Source organism: Rana temporaria, chromosome 2, assembly GCF_905171775.1.
Source record: "Rana temporaria chromosome 2, aRanTem1.1, whole genome shotgun sequence".
NCBI classification, from domain to species: Eukaryota; Metazoa; Chordata; class Amphibia; order Anura; family Ranidae; genus Rana; species Rana temporaria.
This window is the reverse complement of record NC_053490.1, coordinates 370,336,432-370,348,854: the sequence shown is the minus strand read 5'-3', so window position 1 is coordinate 370,348,854 and position 12,423 is coordinate 370,336,432. Positions and strand designations below refer to the sequence as shown.

General features: G+C 47.9%; 1 protein-coding gene across 1 annotated transcript in view; it reads right to left on the bottom strand.

Moving 5' to 3' along the window:
* Positions 1–3,305: 3,305 nt before the first annotated feature.
* LOC120927222 (uncharacterized protein C1orf194 homolog) overlaps positions 3,306–12,423 on the bottom strand; it is a 31,998-nt gene continuing 22,880 nt past the window's right edge. The window contains exons 4-5 of the mRNA XM_040337756.1: positions 12,276–12,391; positions 3,306–3,444 (exon numbers count right to left, since the gene is read on the bottom strand). Of these exons, the coding sequence (XP_040193690.1) occupies positions 3,374–3,444; positions 12,276–12,391 (187 nt within the window). The 3' untranslated portion in view covers positions 3,306–3,373. The remainder of the gene's footprint in view (positions 3,445–12,275; positions 12,392–12,423) is intronic.

The window sequence follows — 12,423 nt, the reverse complement described above, 5'->3', positions numbered from 1 at the left end:
CAGCCACCACACCAGGGGAGACATGAGCAGATGACTCAATTAAATCTGGTAATCCAGAGATGACAGAAGCTTGTCCCAACGTGACAGCAATTCCCACCATAGTACCCTGGTGTGGAATTGGACATACGGAACCGTCTCGAAAGAGGCCACCAACGGACCCAAAACCTTCCTGCAGAATCGCAGAGATGACCGCTTCTGGGTCGGCAACTGCTGCACAGCAGATGGCAGAGTCTGAAGTTTTTCCGTTAGGAGAAAAACACTCCCGCCCCGGCGGAATCCAGGACTAGTCCCAGGTATTCCAGTCCCTGAGACGGAATCAACCCTGATTTCAGGACAATCCAGAAACCAGCCGAACACTCGGAGAGCCTGACACGTGATAGACACGGCTCCACCAATGCAGAGCTCGAAGAAGCTCGTAGGAGAATGTCGTCCAGACATCCCATGATAACAAACCCCCGCTGTCACAGCCGGGCCAATATCGGGACGAGCACCTTGGCGAAAACCCGCCGAATGGGAAGGACACCAGTTGAAAATGGTCCCCCCCGACCGCAAAGCACAGAATCTCCGGTGCTTTGAGGTACACGTTCATGACACCCAAGGATGCCAGAAAATCCCCCTGATGGAGTGCCGTATTACCAAGCGAATCGACACCACCGAAAAGTTTGCACCTTGACAAAACAAACAAGGGACTTGAGGCCCAGGATTGACTGGGCCCCATCCTCCGTGGGGACACAAACAGAATGAAGTAAAACCCAGAGACCGTTCCAACGAGGGAACTGGCACAATCACTCCCCTGACCAGAAGATCCTGGACAGCCCCTGACCCACCACCGTGAATAGGGAGCGGGCCACGGCCTCCACTCTCCTATCAGCGGAATCCTGAAATGCAGGAGCCCCTTCCACAGGCAACGTGGTGGCCTTGCGCAGTCTGGACACAGGGGTCCACTGGCGGAGGAGAGACCTACTTTTTTTTTTTAAAGCCCCCCTCAAGGGGGTAACGGGTTGCAAAGTTTTTTGACAAACTTTTTGCGGTGCATCCCATTCCTTGTATAACATATTGTCCAAATAAGGAACACAAGGAAACACTTCAGCGGTGCGTGGCGGTCTGCGGAAACCTCAAAAGGTATTGACACGGAGGTGTTCCGCCACATCCTTAATTTTTAGAGTCTCACGCACCGCAGAAACAAGAGCTCCAAGAAATTCTTGCCAGCAACTGACTGCAGCAGAGTCATCCTCACTATCCATAAGGGTTAAGCCCGCAGCCTCTGACATAACAGAACCAGAAAAAAGAGCGATTCTGTGTCAGAGACATCCCCAGAAGCAGGCTCAGGGAGGGGGCGATTTTTACCCCCCCATCCGGCCACTAGCTGCTTCAAACCTGGCAAGAAACCCAGGACAGCCAACATAACAGATGTGGCAGGGGAAGGGGCGTTAAGGGTTAACTCAGGCATAGCTGGAGAGGGAGACCTGGCTCAGGTTCCATAGTGTCAGCGCTGAGTCACCCACCCTGCAAGGCAGGACAAAAAAAAAACCACTGGACACCTCCTTGCTGCTATTGCAGAGCATGGGGGCCCCTGGTACTCACCACCCCACCCAGCTGCAGAGAGAGCTGAAAACCTGAGGTGTGCTCTGATGTGCTGGCTGTGAGGTGTCTGTCACCTCAGGGAAGAATCACAGCGTTTCACAGCACTAAAACTGTTACAAGAGACCAGAGGCTGTGCTGTGTCTGTCACCTCAGGGAAGAATCCAAGATGGCCGCCGTCTCAGGTAAAAATCACCTCATAGAACACAGCAGCACCCCCCAGAGTAACAACACAGTCCCCCAACAACACACGGGCCCCGGTGGTAATAAAGAAAACCCAGGAAGCCCCCCTTCACAGCCACTACCCAGTCAGGGGAAGGAGGGAGAGGAAAGCAGGGCGGACCCTCAGTCGACCTCCCCAGGGAAAACACCAGCCAGACCACTTACCTGAGTAAGGGGCCACTAATTACCCGTCCTGCGACTACCCGGCTGGAGGTATCCCAGACAGAACCAACGTCTGTAAACGGCATGGCTGTCGGCCAGACACACTGTGACAAAGCCATAGAGACCGGTCATATGTGTGCCCTAGAACCGTTCCCCGGCCGCCCCTGGAGCAACGGGGCCTGTCGTGGACGTCCCAAAGCTGAGCCAAGGGCCGGCACACGCTCGATGGCCGAACATGGGGGGACTACAAGAGTCAAGACCCAGCCTGTCACCCAGTCGGCTGTTGATAGAAGAATCACAGGATTCAAAAATGCAGGAACAAAATAATAAAAGCGAGAAAAATCGCAAGAAAAAAAACTCCAGAAGTGCCTGACTCCTCTCCTGTCGTTAGGCAGAAAAAGACTGAGGCTCCTAGAGTAGGGTGTGGGTTATGCCTGGGGGAGCCACGCCCTCTGGGAGGAGCGCACGAAGGAAAGGTTTTAACACTTTAAGTGCTGTTAAATTCTGCCTAAACTCTCCTGGTAGGAAGAAGCATAACCCTAATGTCAAAGAAGGCTGTGTCCGTCTATGAACGGAAGAGAAACACATATTACATTAACAAGTCTTTGATGCATTTGCTGTATTCCTGACTCCCAGCATGCAACTGTTAGAGTTGGACATGTGACTCATTTCATAGAAATCAATGGGATGTGCGCTTTTGAAAAGGGCACCAAAAATACAACATGAAGGAATATTCAAAACGCAGTTCAGCAATGTAAACATAGAGTTTAAAGGGGAATTATTTTCAAGCGCTTTTGTCGCAAAGGTGTTGCATAGGTGTGCTTTAACATGGCAAAAGCGCACCAGTGTGAAAGTGAATGTGCGAAGGCCGGACATGGACAGTTCAGCAGGGACCAGTCGAGATTCAAAACCATCTATGATATGAGCAGGCTAATTGTACCCAAATTTATCCATCGATTGACAACCAGCATGCTGGATTTTTACATGTGATAATTGCCAGTGACTATAGCTGCTGGCAGTACAATCCCTGTGTTCTCCCAGCGGGGATGGCTCCCCTAGCCACCCCCATCGGGAGAACACAATAGCTCCTTGGGAGGGTTTCCCCATTCAACACACACACTAAACTGTGTTGATTGGGGAAATCAAGTGATTTTCTTCCCGGCAACCTGTGGTTGCTGGAAAGAAAATCACATCATCTATGGCTGGCTTAAGAGTGTGCTCCCAGCACAGTGATCTCGAGCTGTCACTGACCCCTCCCAGTCCCCAATTATGATTGTGAGTCGGTGGGATGGGCTTGGCTAATGGACTGTGTAATGTAAGGGTGAAATCACTAATCCATGCACTTGCTTATTAGGGTTTATTTCTGAACCATAACACCAATATTTCACTGAACAGGAGAGTGTTCAAGTCAGATACTGTAGTATCCACCATCTTGTTTCCGAGAGTAGCCTTGATTAGTTGCAGCTGCGTGATGACTTGCTAAGAGTGAAAAAAAAAGAAAAGAAAAAGTGAGTGCTTAACACATTATAAATGACCAAGTTTCAGACAATACTACTGTACAGGGGCTGGAAACAAGACCAGTCACTCTGCCCAAGGAAAGAGCAGCACGGACTGGTCTTTATTACAAGAAGCTTCTACACAAAAGGGGTTGATTTACTAAAGGCAAATCCACTCTGCACTACAAGTGCACTCGCTGTAGATCTGAGGGGAAGCTCTGCTGATTTTATCATCGAATCATGTGCAAACTAAAATTCTGGTTTTTATTTTCCTTGCATGCCCCCCTCGGATCTACAGCAACTGCACTTTTCAAGTGCAATTTCAAATGCACTTTGTACTTGGAGTTTGCCTTTAGTAAATAACCCCAAGTAAGAATATGCATGTGTGTTTAATTTATACAATACCTACTTATTCCAGAGCTCGGCTTTAAAAATTAGCAACATGTGATTTTTCTTTTTTTGCATGTCTATGTAGGACATGGGTGGCCCACAGAGCCCTCTGATGTGGCCCGCGACCTCCTGCTCTGGAATGGCGGGTTGGCAAGCCCAGATCGCAGGTTACCGACCCGTCATACCACAGCATCAGTGTTATGAATGAAGCTGGTCAGGGCTCAAAATTTCAAGCCCTGAACTACTAGCCAGGCCTCAAGAGTTACTATCATCACTCGCCCCCAGCTTAAATCCACTCGCCAAATGCGAGCAGGCGAGTGGAAATTTTGAGGGCTGAAGCTGGTGATAGAGGAAGAAAATGGCTGAGGGGAAGAGCCCCATAAGCCGATGCAGGCAAAGTCTATGGCAAAAGTTCAGCTAACCCACAGGATAGACATAGGTGCACTACGCTGCACCCGCGGTGTGGATAAACTGCAGCGCATCAGTGTGAAAGCAGTCTTAGGCCCTTTTGACACACGATTTACCCTACCCAATTGAACCCTCAATTCACCTCTACAGAGCGGCAGATGTAAACAGGCTTTTGTCCGTTTACACCTGCCTATCTTGAATCCAATCATCTAAAAAAAAAAAAAATAGAAGGGAATTCATCCTCTTCCATCTGGGCAGATCGGATGGCCTATAGAGTAGCCGTGACCTGTCATCCACCATGCTCCGCTCATTGTGGCCCGCGACCGGTTACCAAGTTGCTTAACCACTTAAGACCCGGACCAAAATGCATGTAAAGGACCTGGCCAGTTTTTGCGATTCGGCACTGCGTCGATTTAACTGACAATTGCGCGGTCGTGCGACGTGGCTCCCAAACAAAATTGGCATCCTTTTTTTCCCACAAATAGAGCTTTCTTTTGGTGGTGGATAAAGTGAACTCCTGCGCTGTCTAAAAAGTGAAGGAAAGGGGGACAGAGGGCAAACTAGAAATACTGCTGCAAATATAAAGGTCTAACTCGATAGACTAAGGTGAAGCAAATGTAACAGATAAAATATTTGTGCTGTGGGTGTGTGACAGAAAGTGAAAATAAATAATGAAATTACAAAGTGACTGGTGGGGGTAATACTGCTGTGACAATAAAGGAAAAAAAATCCTTAATAGGACACGGCACTCAGAAAAAGTCCAGATCTAGCACAATCCACAAGCACAAAACACCGCAAACAAGTGCTCATGGATGGCACCTTACCGCAAAAAGTTGATCTCCTTAATCAAAAGGAGATCGCAATAAGCATAGGTTTGTAAAACATCAAAATCCTCTTATGTTGATATCAGCAGATCCAGCATCCAGCCTCACATGAAATAAGCCAAAAATTGATTAAGGAGAATAAGCCAAAAATTTGATTAAGGAGATCACCTTTTTGCGGTAAGGTGCCATCCATGAGCACTTGTTTGCGGTGTTTTGTTTTCCATTCCTTGGTGGAGGAGGAAGTCTACACAGACCTATGGACTTACCCTGCAAAATTCTTTTCACTATTATTTGGACTGTCTGTGCACAATAATTTGTTTTGATCTCCTTCAGTAGGAGTCTTATTCATTTATTTATTTGGGCACTTTATTTATATATTTATAATTGTATATATATTCACTTCTATCCCACCATTATATAATTTATTATCATTTTAATCAGAGATTTGAGGTTGATCCATTGAATTTTATAACACATTTATTGTTTCATTTAATTAGCGCATCTTCTTTTCCCTCACTTAAGAGTGTGTTTTTGTATTATTATTTACACAATACCTACACTGTTGGCGATTGGATCCACTTTTGATGAAATACACCAATACACGGCAGGATTGTGCTAGATCTTGACTTTTTCTGAGTGCCGTGTCCTATTAAGGATTTTTTTCCTTTATTGTCACAGCAGTATTACCCCCACCAGTCACTTTGTAATTTCATTATTTATTTTCACTTTCTGTCACACACCCACAGCGCAAATATTTTATCTGTTACATTTTCTTTTGGTGGTATTTGATCACCTCTGCGTTTTTTATTTTTTGCGCTATAAACAAAAATATAGCGACAATTTTGCTATAATAAATATCCCCCAAAAATATATAAAAAATTTTTTTATTTCCTCAGTTTAGGCCGATACGTATTCTTCTACCTATTTTTGGTTAAAAAAAAATCGCAATAAGCGTTTATCGATTGGTTTGCGCAAAATGTATAGTGTTTACAAAATAGGGGATAGTTTTATTGCATTTTTATTAATTTTTTTTTTTTTTACTACTAATGGCGGCGATCAGCGAATTTTTTTCGTGACCGCGACATTATGGCGGACACATCGGACAATTTTGACACATTTTTGGGACAATTGTCATTTTCACAGCAAAAAATGATATAAAAATGCTTTGTTTACTGTGAAAATGACAATTGCAGTTTGGGAGTTAACCACTAGGGGGCACTGAAGGGGTTAAGTGTGACCTTATATGTGTGTCTAACTGTAGGGGGGCGGGGCTGGACGTGTGACGTCATTGATCGTGCTTCCCTATATCAGGGAACACACGATCAATGACAGCGCCACAGTGAAGAACGGGGAAGTTGTGTTTACACACAGCTCTCCTCGTTCTTCAACTCCAGGGACCGATCACGGTGCTTCGGACCAGATCGCGGGCGCGCGCCCGCGACCCACGGCTGGGCACTTAAAGAGGACGTACAGGTACGTGTTTGTGCCCAGCCATGCCATTCTGCCAACGTATATGTGCAGGAGGCGGTCCTTAAGTGGCCCTCGCTCTTCTAAAGGTTGTAAACAATGGGATTTATTTTAGAAAAGCAGCCTGCTTCTTCCACAATTAGGCCCCTTTTACATGGATGGATAGAATGGTGCTTTTAGCTGTGGATTTTACCGCTGCTAGAAGCACACAATGCTTTTCTATGACATCATTCACACACTACGGTTATCTGTGGTTTTGTTACCCGCGGTTTTGTGCGGATAGAAAAAAATAGAACTGAAAGCGTCCAGCTGTGAAATCCCGCAGCTATTGGCACATAACCGCAGGTAACTGCAGTGCACTGTCAGCTGCGTTTGGTATGAATCTTGAGGGGGAAATCCACGCCAAATTTCTAATAAAAAAAACATCATGGGTTCCCCCTACAGAGGCATACCAGGCCCTTGGGTCTGCTATAGATTTTAAGGGGAACCCCGTACGCCGAAAAAACGGCGTGGGATTCCCCCCAAAATCCATACCAGACCCGTATCCGAGCAGCAGCCCAGCCGGTCAGGAAAGGGAGTGGGGACGAGCGAGTGCCCCCTCTTAACCATGCCAGGCCGCATGCCCTCAACATGGGGGGGGTAGGTGCTTTGGGGCAGGGGGGTGCCCTGTGGCCCCCCCTGCCCCAAAGCACCTGTCCCCATGTTGACGAGGACAGGGCCTCTTCCAGACAACCCTGGCCGTTGGTTGTCGGGGTCTGCGGGAGGGGAGCTTATCGAAATCTGGGAGCCTCCTTTAATACGAGGGCCCACTGACGCCGGCCCCCCACCCTAGGTGAATGAGTATGGGGTAGGCCCCCCTCTCTTCTTTAGCTCTTTTACGAGGGGGGGCCCTGCTTCTTCAAAGTCTTCTGCCAGGGTTCTGGTTCTCTTCCGCCGGGGGGGCGCTTTCTTCTTTATCTTTTTTACAGCGGCCCCCTCCCGGGCTTCTTTGACGTCTTCTGCGGGGGTGGGGGGGTTCCCGGTCTTCACTGCTGTCTGGTTCTCTCTCTCTTCTTTAGCTCTTTTACGAGGGGGGGTGCACCCGGAGCATGATGGGACTGTGACGTCATAAGAGGCCTATATAAATCGGTGTGTGAGCCGCACACACATTACAGCGGGAGGAAGCGACGTGTCAACATCGAAGAAAAGCAGAAGGCGACAGAAGCCCGGGCACCCCCCCCTCGTAAAAAAGATAAAGAAGAGAGCAGGGCCCCCGGTGGAAGAGAACCAGACAGCGGTGAAGACCGGGACCCCCCCGCAGAAGACGTCGAAGAAGCCCAGGAGGAGGCCGCTGTAAAAGAGCTAAAGAAGAAAGCGCCCCCCCCCCCCGGTGGAAGAGAACCAGACGGCGGTGAAGACCAGGACCCCCGGCAGAAGACATCGAAGAGGCAGGGCCCCCCTCGTAAAAGAGCTAAAGAAGAGAGGGGGGTCCGTAGCCGACTAATATATTACTTTAAAAACCCTGTGTATTGTGTTTTAAAAAAAAAAAATTCCGCCAGGTGAATGGGTAGGGGTATGGTGTACCCCATACTCATTCACCTAGGGTGCGGGGCTGGCATCAGGAGGCTCCCGGATTCCGATAAGCTCCCCTCCCGCAGATCCCGACAACCAACGGCCAGGGTTGTCGGGAAGAGGCCCTGTCCTCATCAACATGGGGACAGGTGCTTTAGGGTTTGGGGGGCCACAGGGCGCCCCCCTCCCCCAAAGCACCTACCCCCCATGTTAAGGGCATGCGGCCTGGCACGGTTAAGGAGGGGGGCCCTCGCTCGTCCCCACCCCCCTTTCCTGACTGGCCGGGCTGCTGCTCGGATACGGGTCTGGTATGGATTTTGGGGGGAACCCCACGCCGTTTTTTCGGCGTACGGGGGTTCCCCTTAAAATCCATAGCAGACCTAAGGGCCTGGAATGCTCTTGGAGGGGGAACCCATACCAGTTTTTTATTTGAAATTTGGCGTGGAGTTCCCCCTCAAGATTCATACCAAACACAGTGCTTAGTATTGGCAGGGATCCAAGTCGGATCCCCGTTCAATATCGTGCTGCGGCTAAACGCAACCGCAGCTTAAAGCACTGTACAAATGCAGCTGATCGCTGTGCCTGGAGTCTTGAATTCCAGCAAAACATAAACATGCTTTTATCTGCGGCAAAACAGCCGCCCGTGTGAAAGGCGCCTAATGGAAAACCTCCCTTCTGAGAAACGATAATCATGAATCTCTGCAGATTTATACATTTTCTTATTGGACTAATGTGTGACTGTTTGCAGCAAAGCACCTCTGATCATGCAGATGAATGTAATAACCTGCATTCCTATGGACAATCTGATACACTTCATTAATTATATGCATTATGTATTACATTGTGTTTACCATTCAAGTCAGTTTTTGGTCATGGGAATGTACTAGGGTGACCACATGTCCCGGATTGCCCAGGACAGTCCCGCATTTTGCAGGTCTGTCCCGGGCACATTTATTCCAGGACAATACAGTGTCCCGGAATGAAACTGACACAGACACCCCCCGGCCAATCTGATGCCCCCAAAAAAGGCCGCCACATCACCGCTTTACTCACTGACAGTACTTGTCCTGGCCAGGAATGCCTGGAGGAGCACAGTCCCCGCCCCCTGCTTGTGATTGGAGAAATCATAAATCCTGCCTCTTGTGTCCATTCACTGTGCTGTGATTCGTTACAGCACAAGCTGATTTTTGGGAAGGGAGGGTGTCCCTGAATGGTAGTTTGGAAATGTGGTCACCCTAGAATGTACACCTCAATTTATTTAAGCAGTTATCAAACTAGCTGATTTCTTGACAACATGTCCATTTTCATCAGATCCCATCCGCTGGATGGATGGCGAACGTAACACATCTCCGCTGCCATCTTCCTGCCCATACAAGTCAATGGGTGGCCTGCTCAGATTCGCCTGAAAACCGGACAGGCGGATCTTTGTGGGCCGATCATGTGAAAGGTGCCATAGTGTTATCATAAGACTTTGTTCATATGTCCGATGCTCTCTGAAGAGCGATCTGTGTTTGGACCACTCTACAGGTGGCAAGGAGGCTTTGTGTTGCTTCCTCAACACCTGCTTTAACCCCTCGGACCACTAACAATTATAGAGTGGGTATAAATCCTATCGGCTTCAAAGCATTGCAGCATGTGTAAAACCATTTCTCAAATGCCCCCACCCCAAACTTTGTGTGTGAATGAGCCCTAATATTGCAGCCAGTCACAGTACTAGGGGAGGTTTACTAAAACTGGAGCGCGCAGAATCTGGTTCAGCTGTGCATAGTAACTAATCAGCTTCTAACTTCAGCTTTTCAATTAAGCTTTGGCAATAAGCCCATGTTCACATCGGGCTGTTTTGACATGGCAAATCGCCACCTATTGCTGGCAACGGCTGATTCCCGAAAGTTGTTCCTGCACTACTTTTGGTGACTTTGGGGGCAATTTTAATAGACATCTGTGCAGGTCTCTCTGAAATTGCTCCCAAAGTCGGACTGACATTAGGGTTTGAAATCGTGCAAGTTCACTGCATCAGTGTGAACCTAGGCTAAGTCTCCTTTCACACTAGCCAACTCCAATTTTCAGTGCAACTTTCAAGTGACTTTGATAAGACTTTTATGCTTTCTGGCATTGAAGACGGATGAAAGTAGTGCAGGAACCTTTTTGAAGTCACAGCGACTTCAGTAGTGTCAATTGAGAACGGTCCGAAGGACCATTGTCATCGGTTAACCGATGAAGCTGACTGATGGTCTGATGTGCCTACACACCATAAGTTAAAAAAACGATCGTGTCAGAACGCGGTGACGTAAAACACAACAATGTGCTGAAAAAAAACGAAGTTCAATGCTTCCAAGCATGCGTCGACTTGATTCTGAGCATGCGTGTTTTTTTAACCAATGCTTTTGACCCAACAGTTAGGCGTCCATCGGTTCAATTTTAAAGCCAGTTCTACATTTTTTGACCGAAGGATAACTGACCGATGGGGCCCACACACGATCGGTTTGGACCGATGAAAAGGTCCTTCAGTCCGTTTTCATCGGTTTTGACCGACCGTGTGTACGCGGCCATAGAGATACATGGCATTTCACATGTCACATTCCAAATTTCACAAGTGTTAAAGGAGCCTAAGCCCACAATGGGCCATTTTGAAATGTAAAATCGCATGCCAAATCAGAAGCTATTGCCGGGAATGGCACCGTCCAAATCGATGCACCGATTCCCAAAAGTAGTTCCTGCACTACTTTTGGTGACTTTGAGGGCAATTTCAATGGACAAGTCTCTGAAATCGCCCCCAAAGTCGGAAGTGAAATGCCGGGTTTGAAGCTGCATTTCAGTGTGAACCTAGGCTTAAACCTAGAATCTGATTGGTTACTAGGCACAGCTGCACAAATGCTGTGTGCACCAACTTTAGGCCCCTTTCACATTGGAGCGGGAGCCGCGGTGGCGCTATAGCGCCGCTAAAAATAGCGGCGCTATACTGCTGGGATTGCCGCGGGAATCGGCCGATAGCGGTGCGGTATTAACCCCCGCTAGCGTCCAATAAATGGTTAATACCGCCCGCAATGTGCCTCTGCAGAGGCGCATTGCGGGCGGTATTGCCGCGGTTTCCCATTGTTTTAAATGGGAAGGAGCGGTGAAGGAGCGGTATACATACCGCTCCTCTCACCGCTCCAAAGATGCTGCTGACAGGAGATTTTTTTCTCTCCCGCCAGCGCATCGCCTCAGTGTGAAAGCCCTCTGGCTTTCACATTGAGTAGGCAGTGAAGGAGTTTTTCAGGCGGTATAGCAGCGCTATTTTTAGCGCTGTACCGCCTGAAAAACTCCTCAGTGTGAAAGGGGTCTTAGTGAATCTCCCCCAATGTCTCTAACCACCATGTTAGTCACAGTGTTGCTAGACCACTATAAAATCAGTGTTCCTGATTGCCACCAGACCAGTGCAGCCAGCATACCTTATAACTGCCACACCAGTCGCAGTGTAAATCCGATCAGTGTGGCAGCAACAATGTTCCTGATCACCGCTATATAAGTTCCAGTGTCAACAGACCACTGCAGCCAGCAACAGTGTTCCTGATGCTTTTCTGTACTAACCATCGGTTTGGACCGATCGGGCAGCGGTCCATCGGTTCGGTTTTGAAGCATGTTTTAAAATTTTGGACCGAAGGAAAACAGACCGATGGGCTATACACACGGTCGGTTTGGACCGATGAAACTGAACCTCGGTGCATTCTCATCGGTTTTGTCCGACCGTGTGTACGGGGCCTCACTGATTATGTGCCCGTCAGACCCCTGTCCCAGCCATCCTCTGCAGACACCTGCACTCCTGGAACCACATGAACTCTTGTTCTTCCTTTAATGTCAGAGATTTATTTACAAAGGGCTTTAGTTTACAAATCAATCCCTGTGGATCCAGAGAAAGTACTGGTTTAAACAGAGTTTAGAACATAACAAAAAGTCCTGTGGCACGGTATGAGTATTCCGTCCCTTCAGAGTGCATTTATCGGTAATGTCACCGGTCACAGAAACATAGAATATTTCCTAAACGGTGCACATTTAGAAAACATTCCTTGTACCTACTAAGATTTATTATATGCTTACCTGTAGGTACAAGTGGTATTTAAAATTAAATTAAAAATAAATCCAACATTTTCAGATGGGGACATGGAATATACTGTATGTGCCTTGTGTTACTTACTGATGGCTCCATCAATGCTGTGCACACTTATCTTCTGTGGACTCACTGAATGTCTAAACCCTGTTTTTTCCACCTGAGAAGTAGATAATTCTTTGACCCTGTTCTTCAATATCCTTCTGCAAGACATTAACACAATACCTTCTTTTCA